General features: G+C 38.0%; 1 protein-coding gene across 1 annotated transcript; it reads left to right on the top strand.

The window, feature by feature from the left end:
* The first annotated feature begins 3,882 nt into the window (after positions 1–3,882).
* On the top strand, positions 3,883–7,396 carry LOC145492185 (uncharacterized). The gene is made up of 5 exons (XM_081471526.1): positions 3,883–4,133; positions 5,639–5,872; positions 5,990–6,116; positions 6,711–6,782; positions 7,321–7,396. The coding sequence occupies exons 1-5, from the start codon at positions 4,055–4,057 to the stop codon at positions 7,394–7,396; spliced, it is 588 nt and encodes a 195-aa protein (XP_081327652.1). The 5' UTR covers positions 3,883–4,054.
* Positions 7,397–24,882: the final 17,486 nt, after the last annotated feature.

Below are 24,882 nucleotides of genomic sequence, written 5' to 3'. Positions count from 1 at the left end.
GACTTGTGTTTGTAGCCGATATAACGCGCGATCTGATTAGCTCATACAAGGGCATTATTCTCCCGTAATGCCCACGGGCCGATTACGGGCCTGCAAAAACCAAGCAAAAAGTCATATAATAAACTAATTATTAATCTCGAACGTTCGGTCTTTACGGTCTCGGTTTGAGATTTTCCCGCAAAGACCTCACTCTCGGTTAATAAGTAGGTAATTTTGAAACTCATGATGTTTATGAAGTTTCGCAATTAACAATAAGAAACTACGAGATAACTCAGATTATGACAGAAATTCTAAATTCTACTTTGGAGGAAACGAAAAAACAGTAAATGTCATTTGAAAGATCAATGCGCTGGAATATTAATTGTGGAATTTTCGGATTGAGGTCTAACGTGTACTCTTATGTGAAAGAAAAGCAAAGATAGATAGAAAAAGTGCTATCCGAAATTAAATTCACGAAAAAGTCTCTAGTGCTTAAGCAAGAAAATAAAACTAGCAAAGACATTTTGTCTTTTGTTACAAAATACGAGCCTTCAGTGCCACTGTCTGGAGTGTTTCATATCTCCTCAATCGAAACTAAAACTAAGGAGAAAAAGGAGAAATAAAATCGTAAAAATCTATGCTAATTAAGATCAGATATCCAAACACTGTCATGGTCATGATTTCCTTTGTTTAACCTTGATGAATTATTAATGAGTTTGAGAATTATATTTCATTCTTCTACTTGAACAAAATGAAAATAATTCTGCAGTGTGGTTGTTCTCCATATACACAAAGACCACTCACTAGGAACTAACTCTTCTGTAGACTAGGTAGGTTGAGTGACAAACTATACTTCTTTACTGATTCAGTTTATATTATTATTATTATCTGACTTAACTTAACTTATCCTCTCCTTAAAATCAATTATTGTTTGCCGCTTAGCCCCTTTTAACCTTCCATTTTGCCCAGTGCTCGGATGGTTACTTCTTGACTGGCAATTTTGGTTTAATATTCCAAGTCAATTAAACATTGAAAAATCAAAGGAACGTTTGGCAGCGGACTATTTTTTTTTTGTATACAAGCTTATTCTTATTTGACGCGCTATGCTATTACCAGATTTTTCTGTTTGACGTTCTTCTAGAAAGCACGAGCTTTGTACAAGGAACAGAAGTAAAATAACTTGATGAGTGTCTTTTCCCGTTGATAATTAAAAAACAAAAATGACATCTTTGCTATGAACATTTTAGGCAACCGTTGCAAGTCAATGGATTGAAAATAAAAATTTACCAAAAAATTTATAATCGGGGAATGGATAATCTTCAGTTTAATTTTTGGGAATAATCTTAATTGAAACTAAAGAATTGGGTCATGCTTAGCGTGTGTATGTCGAGTTATGGATGCACGCGGGGATTTTGGAGGGCACGAGAGGCATAAGAGAACAAATTTAGTTTCTTGAGCGCTCTGCATCCATAAATCGATATTGCACAGCTGAGAGTATGAATTAATTATTTTACAACATAGCGATAACTACTTGGGCTCTAAAACATACCTTTTTGTGAATGAATACAAAGTTTTTATAATGCACGGTGAAGGAAAACAAAGAACCACATTGCATGGTTAAAAACACGCCACAATCAGTTGAGCACCAGTTGAACGAAAACGCTTCATCTGTTTTAATTTCTAAAATTGTCAATAATAAATTCGCATTCTTGAATTAATGAAAATGTAGGCAAACAAAGTCAAAATGCTCAATGGATATGTAGACAAACAAAGTCAGTATGCTTCAGTTTTAGTAAGCATCTTAGCTTCGTAATAGTCAAAGGCTAGTACGATAAGGTTTGGATCTTTCAGAATGTTGTTCACATTGCCGAAATTTCAACAAAACAAACTCGCAGCGAAACTCTGCGGCTAAAATGAAACTGCACACGTCATGGATTTACGCTTGGCCTTGAAAAATAAAGATTTTTACCATGATTGCTCAATAGGAATTAGGTAGAACCGGCGTATGCGCTGTGTTTTAAAACATAATTACCGTCAAATATATGAATATGGCTATAAGGCAAACTGTGGGGTGGTCTCATTTCAATTTGTAGGAAAAACTGGCTCGCAGCTAATTATCTTTTGTTAATAATTATCAATAATAATTACATATAACTTTGACTTCAAATATATGAATTCAGTGATACTTCAATCAGCCAAGTGGTCTTCAATTTAATTTGTCAGAGCAGATAATTTACTACGGCAGAAAAATCTCAACTGTCGCGATATTTGATGCTAACTCTTTTAATAATAACAAAATATAAAGTTGTTTTCAAATATATGAATTGTGTTATACTGTAAACAGGGAATATTTGGCAAGTGGTAAATTGAATTCAATTTAAATTCAAGGTTATTTAATCTTTTCGTTATGGCAGTAGCTCATTTTTCCCAAAGAGACATTCCTTGTTCTGGTCGTGTCGCAGCTCACGTTTTATTACAGCCTTCTTGAGCCCCTTTACTTTTCTGTTTTACTGTTTTTAGAAACCATTGAAAGTTTATGCCTTCTAATTTTGATTAGTCTTATCATAATGTAACGATCACGAAATCATTACATGGAAAGTTGCGCTATGTATAGTTTGATTATTAGTATTACCAGAGGTGTTTACTTCATGATGGGTATTTCTTCCTCAAGGGTGGGGCTCAGACCGTAAACCTGTCCTTGTTATCACTTGATGGCTAGAACTTTCCGGAGAACGTGCGCAGCTCCCAACGGTGCTGGGTTTTGAATTTCGTAGAGATTTACGTTTCCTGATACATATATTTCACTGATGAACTTCTATGAACCTTTGTTAATTTCCCCTATAGCGCCTAGGAGCACTAGGATTGTTGCGCTTTTATCTGCCTCTCTCTTTTGATTTCTATTTCAAGATTTCTACACTTGGATAATTTCTGGAAATGCTAGGTGAAAGGGTTTGGGTTATTATTATTATTATTATTATTATTATTATTGAAAATTCACACAGCTATTGATGGTACCTTCAGCACATTACGACCACCATTACTCCCTAAATTGTACGACACGAGTTCCAATCACTAATTAGTCGTATTTAGTACAAACTTCGGAATTAAAAATATCTTTTGATATATTCTTTTGAGCGAAAAAGTCAGTAAGTTTTGAAAACTCGAGGAAACATTGCGAAGAAAGCTATTAAAGCGCGCGTAATTGACATGCGAATCACGTGGGTATCCAATTGCAGGTATCCAATTACAAAAAGCTTTAATTGGATACCTACACACACGTGATCGCGCGCCGATTACGTGAAAAAAAGGCGCGCGGAGAACCAATCACGATCGAGAATTTTGTCATAGATACCATTATTATTAAAATCGCTATTATTATTACAATTATCATTGCAGTTGTTCCACCGAATTAAGGATGCAAAGTTGGCTTTATACAGTTCCCGCTTTATTTGCAATATTGGTGTGGAAACCGAATGGTATATATCTTTCCTTCTTTCTTTTTGCAATCAAAATATTTTGCAGCTGATTAGCCAATTATGCAGTTTTGGTATCTACACACTCAGTGAGATAAAATGGTTCTAAGTGTTTTTCTTTCAAGGCATCTTTGTTGGTTCGTTATCAATGGCTAATGTATGAGCATTATTGCATACTTGAGTTGAACATTTATATAACCTGATCAAAACTGTAAGAGTTCACTGAATGCTACTACCTTTAAGGGCTTTTTTCTTTACAAAAATCTGTTCTTCATCTTACATGCCCTTGTTTATAATTATCTAACATTGAAGCATCTACTCTTATAGATGTCTTTTCTGTGACATGTGACTTTGACGTACAAGGCTCTGGCGAGTTCATCAGTTCCGAATCATCTGAGGACTGTACGAATGCCAGCTGGGTCATCACAGCACCTCTGTACCACAACATCAGATTAAAATTTGCGACGTTTCAGCTATCTGATTTAAAATTGTTTGGACAGAATCGGATCCACATCTATGATGGACTCTACAAAAACAACACCTTATTAGGGGTTTTTACCGGAGTAAGGCGACCTTTCATCGTACAGTCAAGTGGCCGTTTTATGTTGGTGAGGCTAATAAAACTATACCGGTTTACCCTTAACAACTTTAAGGGTGTTTACACGTTTGGCACAGCTAAAGGTAAGTTTTTGGTAATTTGATAGCTATTTAAAGTAAATTAAAATCAGTATGAAGAGGGTTGCTCGAAAGTTTTCCTTTTTTCTTTTTAATAGCATCAAGTGAAACCTCCATTATACAGGGAACCACTGCAATTTATTTATTCTCTCTTTAATTACGTACAATATGGAAACATAGTATTAGATAATCAGGTCCGAACCTTTGGAAAAAGGTAACATTGAACTATGCAGCAAACCCAACATAGAGTCTTTTAAAAAAGGCTCCAGGTGAAATTAATGTTGTGGACATATTAGATGGACATATTAGATTGAAATGGCTATCAAACTGTGCAAAGAGTTTTGAAATAAAGTGAATTGTCGAATTTTTCACAACCCCTTAATGTCCGAATCATCTTTTAAAAGTTTCAAGTCAAAGGGGATTTATTTGTTTGCGGTCTAATAATACACATGAAAAAATTACTCGATTCTGATTGGCTAAGAGCAGTGCAGTTCAAGTGTAACACCAGTGCAAAAAGTGTAACATCAGTGCAAAAAGTGTAACACCAGTGCAAATCACACATCAAAATTCTGGATTATGATTGACTGAAAGATAATAGGAATTTTTCTAAGAAAATGATATCAGGTAAAATGATGACGAAAATTTTGTGTTGAAACTTTGAAAAAAGTTTTCTCAAATAAGAAAAAATGGCTCCAAGAAAGATCTTCCGGCACTTCCTCCGCGCGAATTTTTTCATGTTTATATTATTAATAAGTAATCATACGGTTTTTCTCGTTCAATTTGGAGTTAATTTGCACTTGTGAGTTTTTCAAAAAGCTGAAATTACACTCGCCGAAGCGGCTCGTGCAATTTCAGCTTTTTGAAAAACTCACTCGTGCAAATTAATTCCAAATTGAACTCGAAACCGTATGATTACCTATACAAACTTGGACTGTAGCTAGGTAAACATACAAACAACAAAACATGTGTCTCCGAATTTTATATTTCCAAATATTTTTTCTCCCAGAAAAACTTTTGTACGATCACTCCACATTTGTTTAATCCTATTACAAAAATGTGCTATAACTTTTCACTGAAATTGAATATTGCGAAACGCACACAGGCTTTTTTTGTGCGTTTTGCGTCCGGAAACTGAGGAACAAATTATATTGCGAAAAACAAAATTCGCTTTGACTCGCAGCTTTCTAAAGGTGATTGGTATGCGCGCATTTAGAGGTCGTGAAAAATTCGACCATTTATTTTATTTCAAAATCCTGGTATAATTTGATAACAAGCCCTATAAGCTATAATTTGATATAGGCTTTAGGTATTTATGTCTAGACCAGACGCGCTACATCGCTTGGACGTGAGACACCAAGTATACGGTAACCTTAAGTGCGAGCTAAGCATCAAGAAATAAATAAAAGCTACTATTATTATGACGCAGTGTTATTTTTTTACATCACGAATGTCTTAAATAGTCTAATAAACCTGGGTTTGCTCTCTTTACACATTACTGTTTGCATATGCAGATAAACCGAAAATATTGATCGCAGACCCAGTTGTGCGAGCAGCGCCAGGTCACTTAGTTTGGTGTTTTGCGGAAGGATCCCCACCTATCAACATATCCATCTTTAAGAACTCCACGTCCTTGGCTAATGGGACTGGCTTGGTAATGACTGCATTAAATGAAACTGGAATCTACTCGTGTGTGGCAAGTAATGAAGCTGGTACCGACTCCAGAGACCTATCAGTTACTATTGTGGGTAAGATGTAGTTTGCTGTAGTAGCTGCAATGATAACCCCTGGTTTTGTTATGAAACTCTTTTCCCCTTCATCAAATAAATAATATAATAGTGATTAATTCCTTCATTTATATTTAGATTGCGGAAATCTGTGTTCTAGCCATGGTAAAACAATGGACAATCAAGTTGAAAATGAATTTTGGTGTGATGGGTCAGATTCATCAGTTGATATCTTAAACTGTCTTCCATCGACGGCTACAACTCTGTAAGTACATTGTACACCAACCGTGATTTTACGACCCATTTGGATTTTCTTTCTCAAAAGGCTCGTCTACTTTTCTTATATTTTTCTTTTAATTTTTTGAGGGCAGATAAAAGTTATAGATTTCTTATAATTACTGGTAAATACACTCTGGATGTCAGGGCATCAAGAGACGGATAAAAGATATTAAAAAGTGTTAGCCTCAAGAACATTTTGTTCAAACTCTGAGGTAAACGAGTTCTGAACAAAGAAACACTCTCTTAAATAAGCCTTTAATTTCAGGCAACTTTAATTGGATGAAATTATCTAAATCATATTTTATTAGTCAATAATAATTTTACTACCTATGATAATAATTATCATCCGATGCATTGTTTCCTACTTTTCATTTGTTGGGAGCCCACCACGTGACCTGCAAATAACTGCCTACAAATAATGGTCTGCGCATGCGTAGTACCGTCTAAATGTGTTTTGCCGCCAATAAAATTCTGCTCATGAGAGAAAAACCCTAAGAGACCCAACTGATACACATCCTTAAACTATTCCAAGTGTCATTGATGTTCATATAGCAATATTGTGTATGTCCTACTGAATTAGCACCATAAAGGGGATGAAGATGAGATATTTGCCTAAAGAAGCCTTCCGTCACATGACTGCGCTTAAATACCTGTAAGTGGCAAATAACAAGGCTGCTTTTGTCAAAGTCTGTCAACAGGCTCCTGTCTAGGGGTCTTTGGGCGAAATGACAAAAACAGCGGAGAAATGGGCGTCTCGAGTAAAGTTTAAAAAAGAAAAACATTTTATTGAGGAGCCTGTTGAAATGTGATTTTTGACATGAAGTGGCATTTAAATCTTAGCTATTAATGTTTTTCTGCCTATTATCGAAGATACAGAAACTTAATTTTTTACCTAAAGTTTAAACAAAACCAAGGTAATTTTTTGGGTTTGTACCGTACCAATGTTTTTATTTGTTGATGGTCCTCAGAAAGTTTCAACGTAGAGAAAAAAAAGGTGCTTTTCGCCTAGTTTTCTACGTACCCAATTTGCCTTTACTTTGCCTTGACTACTAGACTAATTATCAGGTTACCAGGGTAGCTTTTTCCTGCCCAACCCTCTTCCACCAGTATTAGGAGTGATACAAAAAAAGCAATTTTTTCTTTCTACTACATATACCCTTATAGTAAACAATTTTCTTTGTTGTGTCTAGTGATATCAGAGATAATGAAATAGAAGTGCTACCAGAAGTACTATTTTCAGACTTATTCAGCCTGCAAGAACTGTAAGTTTGCAACTCAATAACATACGATTACCTTTTAAGACGCTTTTAGATATAGATTAAAGTTATTACACTTTACAAATTCGCGTCTTTGTTCATTTGCTTAGATGTATTATTTAGCCAGATTTACTTATTACCAACCAGAGTAGAGTAGTAATCTAAACCAGTCTACGTAATGGACACTCAGTTCTCTACATTGTACATTTGGTGTTCTTTAATGGTTGGGCAATAGTCACTACTTTCAGTTTTTGATTAACGTTGCCTCCATGATTTCTAAGCCTCTTTTTGTGCCATCCCCTTAGAGAGCCTTTCAGGTTGCGCGGTTTTATTGCCCCATTTCAGACCATGTGACGATACCCTGATAATGGTCGCGTGTACACGAATAAAAATTTTTAGATGGATAAAAAAAAAACAATTTGCCTAGTGAATATCACGTAGTCTGTAATGGGAAAACAAACTGCCCAAGCTAAAAAGGTTTATTTATCTACATGCACTTACTGTTGAACTTGCGGGCGACGAATTCCTAGAGAAGGGTCCCGTGATCTCGACGTTGAACAATTAATATGGCTGCTGCAACATGTATTTTTGTTGTTTTCCACCCTTGTTTTTTGGAGATTCTTATCCGAAAATAATATTACGAGTTTAACGGAAAATGTTTTCTCTACTTTGGTGAGCTTGCAACACTTGTAAGTATATCCATTTATGTTTTAAACAAAACGTTGCCAAAAATGTCGGAAAGGGGGTTGGTCGTTTGGGAAGAGGAGGATAAACGAGGGATCACGAGGCGGCTAGGGTTAACATGTATTCAAGCGTCGTTAAACAAGGGTATTTTTAATCCATTTGACAGTATTAATAATATTTTTCTAAATATATAAAATGAAGTTTTTAGGGTTTTTCGAAAAAACATACATCTAAACTAGATCTTTTTTCCTTCTTGGTTTGCGGAGATTTATCTCACAACGCTATTCGTCGTCTTCCTGCAAAGGCATTCGCCGGACCATCTCAATTACTTAGCTTGTACGTTTCTCTTCATTTTCCTCTTATCAAATTTATTATCTGCTATAAAAAGTCCCTATTTCCTGCTGTAGGGAACCAGTGTTATTAAGAAACCAACATTTATAGATTGATACTATGTATAAGAGGCACCAGAATCAATGCTGACGCGTCATTGCTTACATTTAGCTTTACAAGTAAGCTGCTTAAGGCCTTATGCGTCCCGTGGCGCTACGAGAACCGATGAAGTTTACTACTTTGCGTAGAGAAAGCATCATGCTATGTAATATTGACTTGAAGAATTTACAGAACTTATGGAACTTGGTAATTGGTGAAACCTCCAAAAGAATTTTGGTGTAGAATTTTAGGGAGATAATGGCTTTCTAAAAAGCACTAGTAAGCTCATTCATTCTCTGCAATTGCCCCATTTTTAGTGCAGAGTGCACTATTGGGATGGATTAGGGGGCTGCTGTTCCCTAATGCACTAACACAATAAGGTGTAGACTTTAATGTTTGTTTAATTAATTAATTTCAATTAATTAATTGGCCTTGTGGGAAGGTAGGCTGGGTGGGGTAGCTATAGGTGCCCGTGTGTATTACGTAAAACGTGTAATGCATACGTTACTTCCTTTGATAACATGACAAAAATATATATATGGTTTTGTAAATCTCATGCTATCCTCGTGGTGTTATTCTCTTAACAAAAAAAGGAATTTGCTCTAAACGCATGCGCAGATTAGTTAGCGTCAAAGTCGACTATATGTAAGGTGAAAGATACATTTCACACGGGACTACCCACGAACGTTGAGTTCTTTTCCTTTTGGTAGAACATAACATGTAAGACGCATGCGTTCTAGCATTGCTTGTGTGATAAACTCCGTTATCAAGTTCAGATGCACGCTTATTTTATTTTTTGTAATGAGTGATACCACACTCCCGTTTTGACCAGGAATAGCAGCTATATTTCAGGTAACGTCAGTTCTCCTTTTTTGTTGCAAAGAACGCTACTCTGACTTCGTTCTGGAATCTTCCATAGCTCGATTTAAGAAATGTCGTCTGTTGTGTGTTTACCAGGGTTCAAATAAAGAATGGAAACATATTGCTTCTTCTTAGCAGCTTGTTTGTTTCCTCTTCTATGAAAGAGAGCCAAAAGCTCATATTCAGCCGAAACTTTCCCGCGTTAGTTATATGTAAAACTAGTAAATTTGTGACAAACGAAACTTGTTATCATTGCGGCAGACTCCGCGGCACTTACTGAAACCGCCAATTAATTTTATCAGTCGATGAGGTGACTCGCTCACTGATGTGCGATATAATTTCGATCAAGTAAAGATCTCTTCCCTCAATACTTGTTGAAACGCTCCTCAGTTGTCTCAGTTGTATTACTCAATAGCATTGTGTATTAGTTTGACGTGGTTTTATTGTTAACACCAAAGCTGGCAACAGAATAAGAACGCACTATTCCGTGACTGGACGTGACTATTTGATGATTAGATTAGTTCTTGTTGTTTATCGGTGAAATGAAAATTTGCGTTTTCAATAAAACAAAATCGTTCCTCTTCGACTTGTCAGCAGATATTTAACTTTTATATTCCATTTATCTCCAGCAATGAGTTAAAAAAATAGACATCTTTCTTATATTTTCGTGGAAACAAAGGTATCTTGTGAAGTATATATATGAAATAATTCATATTTGAACTGCAGTTGTAGATGAAATTGAAGAATGATCATCGCAGTAAATTTTCCAATTTAATTAAATTGGAAAATTTACTGCGATGATCATTCTTCACTATCATCTACAGCTGCAGTTCAAATATGAATTATTTCATATATATACTTCACATCATGTCACTCCTCACGGGAAGATATGAACTCAATTAATTGACCTCGCTCCCAATGTGTGGCTTCATAGCTCAGTTGGTAGAGCATCGCACCGGTATCGCGGAGGTCACGGATTCGAATCCTGTTGAAGCCCTGATTTTTTTCATTGCTTAAATTGGAAAATTTACTGCGATGATCATTCTTCACTTTCACAAAGGTATCTTGTTGCATACATTGGCGAGGAAAACAAAAGTATCAAATTACAAACGTTGGCGTCAAAAGTAAAATTGTCACATTTGCTACAAAATGAACGAAACTCAACATAAAATACCACGATAAATTTAAAACCGTCTTCACAAGCGATAATTGTAAGTTATCTTTGGGCCTTGAAAGAAAGCACAAACATGAAACACACACACTGCCAAGATTATGACTTATCAAGTTCTTGTCCGCTCATATTTTGCAAAGGAGAAAAGGCTTAGTTGTCTACCAAGGGAGAGAACGGCATGGTTGAGGACCTATGTGATTACTGTATCAGAGCCGTAAATTACACTCTGCACTATCTGAGATTGTCTCACAAGTTAGTACTTCAGTCTCCATTTTTTTCGGGATTTTAATGCTACCTTTTCTTTTGGTACTTTGTTCAGAATCGATGTTCGTATACTCAATATGAAGTTATTGGCCTATGCTTATTGCAAATATGGCAAACAAAGATTACCCTTAGGAAATAAGTTAGCTGAACACAAAACTAACAAAATGTACTTTTAATGATACTCAGTTACCCAGTCAATATGATTTTCTACTTTTTAAAGAGGAAAAAAAAAGTGCATTGGAACAAAAAGCGATTACTGACCTTGTCAATGGCTGCGGTCACATCTACGACGCAACTAAAGTTTAACTTAAGTAAGTCTCAAGTTACGTGACGTCATACCTAACTGTAGTTAGTGCTTTCGGTCGACTTTGCGGTCACACCACGCAGTTAACTGCAGTTAGCTCTAATTAGCCTATGGATGACGTCAGAATTAAAAGAGGTTGGTGACGGCCCTTATTGTCGATCCGTGAAATGTCAACTGGTTGCGCGACGTCGTCGTCGTACGTACGCGCCCACGAGCAATACCGCCAGCAATTTTCACTATGAGAAAAGCGGTTCACGGATTTCTATGACTATGAGGCTCCGCTTGGCTGCCTCCCGGGCCTCCGGGTCTCCGTTAATAAGACGACCGATACATGCAGCCTTGGTTTAACAGCAACAACTTTGTAAATGGTTTGAACCCAGGAGTATCAGTAGTTTAGATAGCGTGGTCGTCCGGGTGAGAGTAGTTCTTAAAAGAACTGTTGTTGGTGACTGACGTTTCGACAACCCGAGCGGGTGTCATCTTCACAGAGTTAGAAGAGTTAGTTAGAGTTAGAAGTCTGGTTCAACGTTCACGTTCAACGGACCAGACTCGTAACATCATCGATTGACAAACACTATTCACTTGACTCTGAAGATGACTTCCACTCAGGTTGTCGAAAGTCAGTCACCAACAACAGTTCTTTTAAGAACTACCCTCACCCGGACGATGACACTATGCGAACTAACAACAACTTTATTTGTACTCAGCTAGCTATTAATTAAATGAACAAAAATATGTTAAAACAAGAAGAGTACATGGCTGCCCGAAATAATCTTAATGGACTAATAAGACTTGGCAGCAACCCTTAGCGATTTAAAGCAATTATTTACTTAGGTCAAATAAGAAGAGAAAATCAGAAAAAGACATGCAAGAGCACACAAAGCACAAACGCAAAGACTAATTATATTTATACATACAGATTGGTTTACAGTGTACATTTTTGATTAAACATTCAAGTTATGGTCAATTGACACATGTCAAAACAAAGTATCCGCTGACCGTTATAACGTGACCATATCGCAGGCTCAAGTTTAGAGCTTATCGAAAACACGTGGGCTTTTTTAACTTGACCACTGTTCAAGTGCTGGTTTTCGATTACCCTGCGGGCTCATGTTCGTTTTACTTGTTATCAACAGGGCTGGGGTGTTCGGAAGCCGGTTAACGCTAACCCAGGATTAAAAGTTAGCTAAAGTATAGATTTTTCTTGTAGACAGTGTTTTTCACTGCTTCTTTTGTGTATGTTGAAATTATTCAAATTCAAAACAGAAGGTAAAACGATATACAGAAAACGTCACAACAAGAGTTACACAACTTAAGTCAAATTTTTTGGATTATTTTCCAGTCTATCAATGCTTTTCTCCTTCTAAGCTTGTTTGCAGTTCTTTTTTCTTTAATTTATATGAACGTAATTATTAGCGATAACTAAGTATTTGTCCGAACTATGACAATGACCCTCTCAACTCCAACTCTCCGGTTGTCGAACAAAAAAAAAACAAACACGCATTTGAGAACAAAGATGCCGAAATTGGTTTCAACATTACAAACATTGCTTTTTAATTATCGTTATCGATCGTTTATCGGTAAGTTTTGTTTTTCCATTATGTAGAGATCAAGACTGAAAACAGCAGTGCACAGTGTTATGAGGGAGATACATGTATCTGGATAGTTGGGACCAATATATGTTTATTCATTAAAGAAAGGAATTGCAAGGACTTTGATCTATTCCTTTTATAAACAGATTATATCAAGATCATTGCTTTCCACTTATTGGCGAGATAAAAATGCGACCTTATTCACTACAGTAAAATCTCACACTTTTTATCCGTCGACTATACAGAAAATCCGTGTAAATTAAGATTGAAATAACATATGATTGAGATAAACGTTTATGCAGCAACAGTCCAGAGAAGATCAAGATAAGAGAGTCAATCCTGCATAGAGACCTCATACCCAAGGTAATCTCTCATTTTATATGTTTTAATTTTCAATACACGATTCATGCACATTTTTTGTTTGCGCTCTCAGCCGTCTTTTTATGCTCGTTTGGCTGTTTATTCCTTTGCCGTTCATTTGGTTTCAGGGAGTTTCATAAGAATACCGCAGTGGCAATGGCAACATAGTTAATATAGGGAACTGATTACGAAGCGTAGCAAACATCAAAGGAGTAAACAAAGATGCAAGATTTATGCTGGAAGTTCCACGACCGGGCACAATCGTTTGTTTTGCGCTCATACACTTAACATGAGTTACGTTACTAAAACGTTTCTATTAGTTAGTTCCTCGGTCAGTAATAAACAACTGTTTGAGCACGGTCAAGGCCAAAAAATAACACAAAATCATACAACAAAGAACTTTGTCGAGTTTCATAACCATTCCCCTCCATTAACTAGGATAGCAACGAGTGCAATAGCTGTCTACAACAACAAAGTGGAATGACAACATTCTGTGTATTATAGAGAACGTGAAATACGACGGGCAATTAAAAAAACAATAGGCTTTTGACGCTGTCTTACATATTATATTTAGACCAATTTATGTCCTCATAAATTTAAGTTAATGGGACAACCATGAGTGATTGTGTGCTGGTTGCGTGACATGCAAAAAGGTAGAGGGTAGGATTTCACAGTCCAAAGTTTAGTGTAATCACATGCATTAGTAACGCAAACTGTACGCTAAGCCAATCAGAACTGGCTGGTATTTCACGGTCAATCGATTCCCAAGCATCGGGCACAAGTTGTGTGTTCATTCATTCCTTCGCTGCGAGCTAGTAAACTGTATTTGCCTTGTTCTATGACGTGATTTTCACTCCCTCCCCACCCTATGGTTTAAGCATGTCACACACAAACTACACAATGTTTGTGAATTTATGGATAGCTATATATATCCTACTTAAGCTGCTCAGCTGGGCCTTAGGCCCCCACGTTACGAGATCACTGACTAGCTTTACTATGTACAGCCAATGTACCTGTATCTAATTTTCAGATACACAGCAATATGTATTGAGATCTCTTTAAACAAAACGCTACAGTTAGGAGCTATTTTTTGTTAATCTTATTGACTAATGCTGTTGGTACTTACGCAGTTTATCTGCATCAAAGACACTGAATGAACTGATTAGCCTTGTCTAATCTCAAGGACTGCATAATTGTAGTAAGGAGTTAGTCTACGGTTTAGATTTGTCTAATTGAAATACACAAATAAACTTTGGGTTGGGATGAAGCGCTCCCATACAGGCACTCTTGGCCCCATAGACTCAGAATTTATGGGTTGCCATGGTAGCCATGAGTCTAAACTCCCTTAGGACAAGGAACCTCTTTCAGGGTATTGTGACCTGCAGCCCTGGAGGGGAGTAAGGACCTCTTTCAGGGTATTGTGACCTGCAGCCCTGAGGGGAAGTAGGGACCTTTTCAGGGTATTGTGACCTGCAGCCCTGAAAGGAAGTAAGGACCTCTTTCGGGGTATTGTGACTGCAGCCCCGAAGAGGATTAGGAACCTCTCCCAGGGGTTTGTGATCTGCATCCCCGGAGAGGAGGGGGTTTTGCCCCCCCCCCCCCCCCCCCACCTTTACCAAGCCAGATTAGTGATTCATTTAGTGATGGCATTTACATGTAGTTACACTGGCCTGCTATTGGAGTACTTCATTCCCAACCCCTTACCCCACATATTGTTCTGTTCCTTTTTCTCATGGGTTGGGCGCATTAATGGATATCTCTGAGAGTAATAGACAAACTGAATCTAAATATTGCGTAATTGCTAGGTTCAACATGAAGTTGTTTTCAATCGACGTTGTCCTTGACGTTGCTCTCGTTGTTGCTCAAAGTCCCTTTTGTTGTTTAGGGGGGAGCGTCTGTCTGCCTTTTCGATACATCTGATTGTATGGTTGCGTTGTTTTCGGCCTTCGTTTGCTTTGCACTCGTTTGGTTGCTCATTTCTTTACCGTTTATTCAGTATTTTTTTTGATTGTTCGCACAGGGCGAATGTGTCCTCCGATTAATATTTCGAAATGTATTTAAACTTAGCGAGGGCCGAAGCTCCTTTGGTACTTTGATCTTTGATATTAAAATATCAACGAAAACATCCTTGCACTGTTCCATGTTTTCCTTAACTTTAAAAGGAAGCGAAACATAACCAAATCCTCCACGAAAACATCCACGCAACGCGCGAGAAACATCCGCAGAAGAACTGGGGACAGTCGTACATGTACCATGTTTCAAAATAACTTAAGGTATAAGGCATATATGATAGGTTCACTCTCTTACCTTGATCTTCTCTTGCTACAGTATGATGTCACGATTTGTGCCCCGTGACCCTTCGTTATAGCCACCTCCGTTTAGTTGAACCGAAGTGGCTGTAGGCTTTTGAAATAAATTAATAAATTAGGAAACAGTGTTGAGGCCAGTAAAGTGAGTTCGTTTTAGTCCATTGGTTAAGCAAACTCATAACTCAAAGGTGATTCAAGAGAGGGGGGTAGGTTGAACGGATGGAACTCTAAACTTTTTTTAACACATATATATAATTTAAGAGAAAATGTATCCTCCGTTTGATAGATTTGCAAATATTACAATTAATATAGCCTAAATTAATGGTGAAGTATCACAAACTGATATTAGAATGTAAAAGGATACTAGTTCTGCCAAAGACTTTTGCGAAAAAGGCGAAATCTTCCTTTAAAGGCAGGTCAACTGAAACCAAGGCGGTTGCTACTGTAATGTCAAATGATGTAAGGAGAATCCCAACATATCAAATGTATCGGCGAGAGATGAATGAAATCATCCTCTCATTCCCTTCATCCCCGATAACTGTTCAAGAGGCACGGGGGTGGGTGGTTGTTGATAAAATCTTCTTTCGATATTTCAAGGCCTTTTGCCGTTGATTGGACAGTCGTAAACTTGCTCGGCATTAAAATACGCGAGGACCGAAGCTCCTTTTGTTCTTTGATATTTGATTTAAAATATCAAAGAAAACATCCTTGCACTGTTCCATGTTTTTCTTAGCTTTGAAAGGAAGCGAAACATAACCAAATCCTCCACGAAAACATCCACGCAACGCGCGAGAAACATCCGCGGAAGAACTCGGTACAGTCGCGCACGTACCATGTTTCAAAATAACTTAAGGTACAAGGCATATATGATAGATTCACTCTCTTACCTTGATCTTCTCTTGCTACAGTATGATGTCACAATTTGTGCTCCGTGACCCTCCATTAAAGCCACCTCCGTTTAGTTGAACCGAAGTGGCTGTAGGCTTCTGAAATAAATTAATAAATTACGAAACAGTGTTGAGGCCAGTAAAGTGAGTTCGTTTTAATCCATTAGTTAAGCAAACTCATAACTCAAAGGTGGTTCAAGAGAAGGGGATAGGTTAAACGGATGGAACTCTAAACTTTTTTTAATACATATATATAATTTAAGAGAAAATGTTTCCTCCGCTTTGGTAGATTTGCAAATCTTACAATTAATATAGGCTAAATTGAGAGTGAAGTATCTCAAACTGATACTAGAATGTAAAAGGGTATTAGTTCTGCAATGTTGCCAAAGACTTTTGCGAAAAAGGCGAAATCTTGCTTTGAAGACAGGTCAACTGAAACCAAGGCGGTTGCTACTGTAATGTCAAATGATGTGAGAAGAATCCCGACATATCAAATGTATCGGCGAGAGATGAATGAAATCATCCTCTCATTCCCTTCATCCCCGATAACTGTTCAAGAGGCACGGGGGGTGGGTGGTTGTTGATAAAATCTTCTTTCGATATTTCAAGGCTTTTCGCCGTTGATAAGATAATCGTGAACTTGCTTCACATGAAAATACGTTTTTTATGTCATTATTAATACTACGTATTTTCAACTCGTTCTACGTCTATCGCAGAGACCTGAGAGGAAATCACATTCAGAATTTACCAGAGGATATCTTCTCCGCTTTGGAGAACTTGCAATACCTGTAAGTATATCGATCATCTTTTCTTTTTGTTTAACAATTATTACAACTGCTAGCCTTGCTTTTTTGCAAATATCTACTCGGATTAGTATTATTTATTATTTTATTATTATTTTAGTAGGAAAACAATCATTTCAAAATAGTTATTTAAGAAATAGAAAACAGCTTATACTTTCCGTTATAGATAAGGTATCAAAATGCGGTCAGAACATGGGTGACCGCTTTGGTAGATTTGCAAATCTGACAATTAATATAGTCTAATTTGATAGTGAAGTATCACAAACTGATACTAGAATGTAAAAGGGTACTAGTTCTGCAATGTTGCCAAAGACGTTTGTGAAAAAGGCGAAATCTTGCTTTGAAGGCAGGTCAACTGAAACCGAGGGGGTTGCTATTGTAATGTCAAATGATGTGAGGAGAATCACGACATATCAAATGTATCGGCGAGAGATGAATGAAATCATCCTCCCATTCCCTTACTCCCCGATAACTGTTCAAGAAGGACGGGGGGTGGGTGGTTATTGATAAAATCGTCTTTCGATATATCAAGGCTTTTTGCCGTTGATAAGATAGTCGTGAACTTGCTCCACATGAAAATACGTTTTTTTTTGTCATTAGTAATACTACGTATTTTCAACTTGTTCTACCTCTATCGCAGACGCCTGACAGGAAATCACATTCAGAATTTACCAGAGGATATCTTCTCCGCTTTGGAGAACTTGGAAATCCTCTAAGTATATCCATCATCAAAGTATCCGCCGACCGGGATCACGTGACCATATTGCAGGTTCAAGTTTAGAGCTTATCGAAAACACGTGTTTTTTTAAGTTGACCGCTGATCAAGTGCTGGTTTTCGATTGCACCGCGAGCTCATGTTAGTTTCACTTGTTGCAAAGAGGGCTGGGTTTTTCGGAAGCCGCTTAACGCTAACCCAGGATTAAAGTTAACTGAAGTATAAATTTTTCTTGCAGAAAGTGTTTTTCACTGCTTCTTTTGTGTATGTTGAAATTATTCAAGTTCAAAACAGAAGGCAAAGCAATATACAGAAAACCTTACAGCAAAAGATACACAACTTAAGTCAAATTTCTTGCTTTTCCTGGGTTAGCGAAACCGGCTATCAACAATCCGGCCCAGGAGCTCCGGTTTTAGGCTTGGCTAAATCTACTTATTAACCAAACATTCTCCCTTATTTTAGGTATCTGGCATCGAACAACATTGAAGAGCTACCCCCGGGATTATTTTCCAATCTATCAAAGCTTTATATTTTGTAAGCTTGTTTGCAGTTCTTTTTTCTTTAATTTTTATGAACGTAATTATTAGTGATAATTAAGTATTTGTTCGAACTATGACACTGACCCTGTCAACTCCAGCTTGATTTCAACATTACAAACATTGCTTTTTGATTATCGTTATGGGTCGTTTATCGGTAAGTTTTGTTTTTACATTATGTAGAGATCAAGACTGAAAACAGCAGTGCACAGTGTTATGAAGGAAATACATGTATCCAGCTAGATGAGACAAATTTATACGTTTATCCATTAAAGAAAGGAATTGCAAGGCCTTTGGTCTATTCCTTTTATAAACATATTACATCAAGATCATTGCTTTCCACTTATTGGCGAGATAAAAACACAATTTTATTTCACTACAGTAAAATGTCACACTTTTTGTCCGTCTACTATACAGAAAATCCGTGTAAATTAAGACTAAAATAAGATATGATTTACATAAACGTTTATGCAGCAACGGTCGAGAGAAGATCAAGATAAGAGAGTCAATCCTGCATCGAGACTTCATACCCAAGGTAATCCGTCATTTTATATGTTTTGATTTTCAATAGACGATTTATCGACCTTTTTTGTTTGCGCTCTCAGCCGTGTTTTTGTGCTCGTTTGGCTGTTCATTCCTTTGCCGTTCATTTGGTTTCAGGGAGTCTCATAAGCAAATCACAGTGGGAACAGCAACATAGTTAATATAGGGAACTGATTACGAAGTGTAGCAAACATCAAAGGAGTAAACAAAGATACCAAGATTTATGCTGGAATGTCCACGACCGGGCACAATCTTTTGTCTTGAGCTCATACACTTTGCATGAGTTACGTAACCAAGACGTCTCTATTGGTTAGTTGCTTGGTCAGTAGTAAAGAATTGTTGTGTTTTGAGCACGGTCAAGGCTAAAAAACAGAACAAAATCACACAACAAAGAACTTTGTCGAGTTTCATAACCATTCCCCTCCATTAACTATGATAGCAACGAGTATAATAGCTGTCTAACACAACAATGTGAAATGATCACATTCTGCGCATTCTAGAAAACATGAAATACGACGGGTAATTTAAAAAACAAATTGGCTTTTGATGCTGTCTTACATATTATATTTTGGATATCTCCGTCCGAGAGTGATAGACAAACTGAATCTAAATATTGCGTAATTCCTAGGTTCAACATAAAGTCGTTTCCAATCGACGTTGTCCTTGATGTTGTTCTCCTTGTTGCTTTAAGTCCATCTTGTTGTTTAGGCGGGAGCGTCTATCTGCATTTTCGACCATCTGATTGTTTGGTTGCGTTGTTTTCGGCCTTCGTTTGCTTTGCACTCGTTTGGTTGCTCATTTCTTTACCGTTTATTCAGTTTTTTTGTTGTTTGGACGGGCAAATCTGTCCTCCGATTAAAGTTTCGAAAAGTATTTAAACTTCGCGAGGGCCAAAGCTCCTTTGGTTCTGTGAAATTAAAATATCAAGGAAGGCATCCTTGCACGGGTAACCCGAAAACACTGACCCCCGGTCCGCGGACTACCTATGGACCGGTCCACGGACTCTCGCCACGGACCCCCTCTACGGACCAGCCCCCAAAATATAATAGAAATAATAAATAAATATTTCAGTTACAGGTTGTCTAATAGATTACTCGTCACGGCGAAATTTCGAACGTCTCATTGTGCAAAAGGGCAGACCTGGATTCAGGCTCGGGTGCAATTTATATAATTACACATTGCCAATTTCTTTGCTGTGGCCATAAAGTATACGAAAGACGCGTACGGGGAAGCCTCCTGGAAGCCTCGAAATTTGTGTTCTTTCCCCTCTGCCATTTTGTTCAGCCCATCCTCCCGTAGGTTCGTGAACTCGTTCCAGGCTTCACAATTTACTTAGCGGAATAACAGATACAAACAAGAATAAACGGCCTAAAAATATATCTTCCATAGCCAGATTGAGCCACGAATGGAAGGTAACAACTTTCCTTCTTACCATCGGCATCTCCTTACGCTGAAAACAGCTTTTAGGGAGGGGGCTGGGTTGTTAAAAACCCAAGTCTGTTACATTTGCACAGTGTAACAGTCGAAAAATCACCGACACGAGTCTGAATTTATTAGACAACCCATAAGTGAAATCTTTATTTATCATTTTTACACTATTTTAGGGTGGTCCGTAGAGGGAGTCCGTAGGGGTAGTCCATGGTTCGGTCCGTAGGGTAGTCCGCGAACCCGGTCCGTTGTGGGGGTCCGCGGACCGGGGGTCAGTGTTTTCGGGTTACCCATCCTTGCACGGCATGTTCCATGTTTTCCTTGGCTTTCAAACGAAGCGAAACATAACCAAATCCTCCACGAAAACATCCACACAACGCGCGAGAAACATCCGCGGAAGAACTGGGTAAAGTCGTACATGTACCATGTTTCAAAATAACTTAAGGTACAAGGCATATATGATGGATTCACTCTCTTACCTTGATCTTCTCTTGCTACAGTATGATGTCACAATTTGTGCCCCGTGACACACCGTTATAGCCACCTCCCTTTAGTTGAACCGAAGTGGCTGTAGGTTCCTGAAATAAATTACTAAATTACGAAACAGTGTTGAGGCCAGTAAAGTGAGTTCGTTTTAATCCATTGGGTAAGCAAACTCATGACTCAAAGGTGGTTCAGGGGAGGGGGGGGGGTTGGGTTAAACGTATGGAACTGTAAACTTTTTTTGATACATATATATAATTTAAGAGAAAATGTTTCCTCTGCTTTGGTAGATTTGCAAGTCTTACAATTAATATAGTCTAAATTGATAGTGAAGTATTAAAAACTGATACTAGAATGTAAAAGTGTACTAGTTCTGCAATGTTGCCAAAGATTTTTGTGAAGAAGGCGTAATCTTGCTTTGCATGCCGGTCAAAACCACGGCGGTTGCTATTGCAATGTCAAATGATGTGGGGAGACTCCCGACATATCAAATGTATCGGCGAGAGATGAATGAAATCATCCTCCCATTCCCTTCATCCCCGATAACTGTTCAAGAGGAAGGAGGGTGGGGGGTGGGTGGTTGTTAATAAAATCCTCTTTCGATATATCGAGGCTTTTTGCCGTTGATATAACAGCCGTGAACTTGCTCGACATTAAATACGCTCTTTATCTCATTAATACTATGTATTTTCAACTTGTTCTCCGCCTATCGCAGAGACCTGACAGGAAATCACATTCAGAATTTACCACAGGATATCTTCTCCTCTTTGGAGAACTTGAGATACCTGTAAGTATATCCATCATCTTTGTTTTTTGTTTAACAATCAATGCAACTGCTAGCCTCGCTTTTTGCAAATGTCTACTCGGATTATTATTATTTATTATTTCATTATTATTTTAGTAGGAAAACAATCATTTCAAAAAAGTTATTTAAGAAATAGAAAACAGGTTATACTTTCCGTTATAGATAACATCAAAATGTGGTCAGAACATCGGTGACACACTCCGCAATCGCCTCGTGTGCCATTTTTTCTTTTGCTGTTAAAACATTTTCACGTCATTAGTATGATCTACTACTGAAAAGACGAGCGGCAACATGGAATATATATGGATTTTTACCTTTTTTTACAATAACTTTCAACTCTATCACGCGCTAATTGGCCAATTGTTATAAACTTACCGACACAGATGTCGCGATCACGTGGAGTCTGTCTTTTTGTTGAGGGTCGACGATCGAGGGTTCCATGTTGAGGGTCGAATGTGGCGGATCGAGGGTAATATTTTTTGTTTTCTGGGTTTGTTGTTTTACTCCTTGGTGTAGGTTCGAATTCCGCCGCTTAGTTGACTCTGGTGTACATGTTCCTCCCCGAATTGATTAAATGTCCGCTAACATGATCGCACTTCATTTCACAAACGTCTTCGCTACAGCGAGAAAGATAATTTATGTAGTCTTCTCGATTCAGATATCTTTTTGGGTCCCATGTCGATGTTTTTTAAAATAATATATCACAGACCTGACTATTTATCTATAACCTTCTATAACATTCAAAGTCCGGTTTTTCATGTGACTTCCTCACGCTGGATGCATTGGCCGATGTACTAATGCCATCAACTTTTGAGTGGCTATCCGCGTAGAAATAAATCCAAACATTTAGTTTTGCAGTTGTAATTTCTTCAACAAATGATAACGCACAGGAATAACAGAATTTAGTATCACCCAACTAGTGGACTAATGCAAATCCTGCATTTTGATTCGCTACGCTACTAGAGGACTATTAGTAATAGTCCTCGAGTAGCGAAATTGGCGCAATCGAGCGTGACGCTTTCTTTCTTTTTATCCTCAAATGAATATTTCTTCAACTTGCATTTGCTAACTTTGTTATTGCCTTTTCTATCCGACTAGTTGGGTGATACTAAAACAATTAGACCCTTCGCCCTTAAGGGCCACGGGTCTATAGCCCATTCGGCTTCGCCTCATGAGCTATTGACCCGTAGCCCGCAAGGGCTACGGGTCTAATTGTTAAGTGGTTCGCGTTAATATTTGTATTGATAGTGACAACGTTGTGTCAAACTGCCTCACTCGCTTCGAATTTCACATTTCAGCCGGCAAATTTTTCACTGTGGAAAACAAATAAAAACGCCTTCCCTGGCTTCGTTTGCGTACCTTTTCTTCTATGTCGCTGTAGTGGTTTAGGTCATTTTACTACCAATGCGATTTCGTGGAGTGTTGGCTTCTTTGTTTTCCAGCATTATTGACGGGCCGCGAGGAGAAATATTGCCATCTATCAAACAGTACTTGAAATCTGGAGGCAATGGGAGCAATGGAAGCAAATTTACGGCTATTTTCCTCCTTCGGTAAATTCTCTGTCATACGAAATATCTGTGAGATTTTGTGATCTGAATTACCACTCTCATTCGGTAAACTTTCAGGGCTTTGCGATGGGTCGCGATGAAAAATATCTGTGAGATTAGCGAGCTTAAATAGACTACATATCACGGTTTTCGACGCCATCAGTGTTTGTATAGGAATCCGATGGCAAATAACTTTTTCCAGAAATTTACACAAGTTGTGAATCGTAACGTTAAACTACTAGGTACAGGATTGTATTTACCAGGTTTAAAAGATGTAGCTTGGCTAGAAGACGCTCGGTTTATTTTTCTAATTTTCCATACATTTGTCTGTAAATTTGGCTGGGTGGACGCGGTTCGCGGGAAAAAAAATACAGACAAATGTATAAAAAATTAACTGAGCGTCTTCTAGCTAAGCTACATCCTTCAGATCGTTCAAACGTGGTGAATACGATCTTCCACCTAGTATTTTACACCCAGTCAAAATGAATGATAGGAAATCAGTAGAGGAATTTAAAACATATTGAACGTATACATGGGGAAACTTTTCAAGCAAAATTTCCTCTACGTGTTTATTCAAAGAACTATTTTTAGCTCGGGAGAAAGCCAGTTCAAATCCAGTTCTATTTTCGCGGCGGCCGTTTCTAAAGCTGCTATTTCCCTTTTTTTCTCTTGAAACTCCTGTTTTTCATGTGGTTGCCAACTCAACTCTCCACAGAAAAACACTGACTCACATTTTGCCATTTGGCAGGTGCGAACTGTGTGATTTCTTACATGACAATTACATGGCGTCGACCGGTATTTCCAAGCGCAGAAGCTGCGTCTCTTATCTTTGCAGAGGTTTCTTCAAGTTCTTATCTTTTAGCACTTGCTTCCTCAAGTTTAGACTTTAATTCTTGGCTCATTTTCTTCGATGAACCTTTCACATGGGCTAAGTAACTAATGCCTGCTTGTCGGAAGAGAAACGTCGCTCGTTTTCGGTACTCGATACTCGTCCGCATCATTGTTTCAGCCCGACGTGGAGACCGTTTTTCCGTGCAGGAGATTTTCGATTTGATTCAGGGCTTTGTAACTGCTGTGTTGACGTTGTTTGACGCTTCAAGCTGCTTTTTACTCTCTCAAGCGTTGTTAGCCGAGCAATCATGTTCAAGACTAGTCTTTTGTGGCCTTCAGGGAGAAATGAAGATCTTCTTCCGCTAGATACCGCGAAGACAATGTTGAGGTGAACCCTTTCTTCCGTAATTCCCCTACATATTGTAAAATATCACAGTCGATATCCGACAGAAATTCCTCCATTGATTTCCTATCATTCATTCTGATTTTCAAAACTGCAAAAGACAAAATGCCCTTACGCGTTGCGGACCTTGCTTCTCTTCAAGTGTTTGCGGAGTGGCGAGAAAACGTTCCCAAGTGGGCGGGTAAACTTTGAGGTTTGATTGTCAAAACCTTGCATTTTGATTGACCGGCAGTTGCAAGCGACGGTAAGTTCTTTTTTAAACGTTTCCTCACCCCGCTCTTCGTTTGTAATAGCTAGTAGTTACGGCATGTATTTCAGTGAATTTATTTAAAAGTTCGACTGATCGTGTGCCCAGGTTGTTTTCGTTATGTTATAAATGAATTGGATCATACCTTCTGCTGTGCGTATATCGAATTTTGAATGCACTTGGTAAGTTTGGAGAGCACTCAAGAAGCTAGAGTTGCTCAGCAACTCTTACGCTTCTCTTCTGCTCTCCAAAAACACATTTTTCTCAAGGGGCCAAGTGTATTTTATCCCTCTC

This window comes from Orbicella franksi, chromosome 7, assembly GCF_964199315.1.
Source record: "Orbicella franksi chromosome 7, jaOrbFran1.1, whole genome shotgun sequence".
NCBI classification, from domain to species: domain Eukaryota; kingdom Metazoa; phylum Cnidaria; class Anthozoa; order Scleractinia; family Merulinidae; genus Orbicella; species Orbicella franksi.
The sequence above is the reverse complement of the archived record's forward strand: the minus strand, read 5'-3'. Positions and strand labels throughout refer to the sequence as shown.

Excerpts from the sequence above, each read along its gene's own strand:
- LOC145492185 (XM_081471526.1), top strand. The coding sequence starts at position 4,055 with ATGTTGGTGAGGCTAATAAAACTATACCGGTTTACCCTTAACAACTTT. Across the intron at positions 4,134-5,638 it reads CACGTTTGGCACAGCTAAAG|ATAAACCGAAAATATTGATC; the intron begins GTAAGTTTTTGG and ends TTGCATATGCAG. Across the intron at positions 6,783-7,320 it reads ATGACTGCGCTTAAATACCT|TGATATCAGAGATAATGAAA; the intron begins GTAAGTGGCAAA and ends TGTTGTGTCTAG.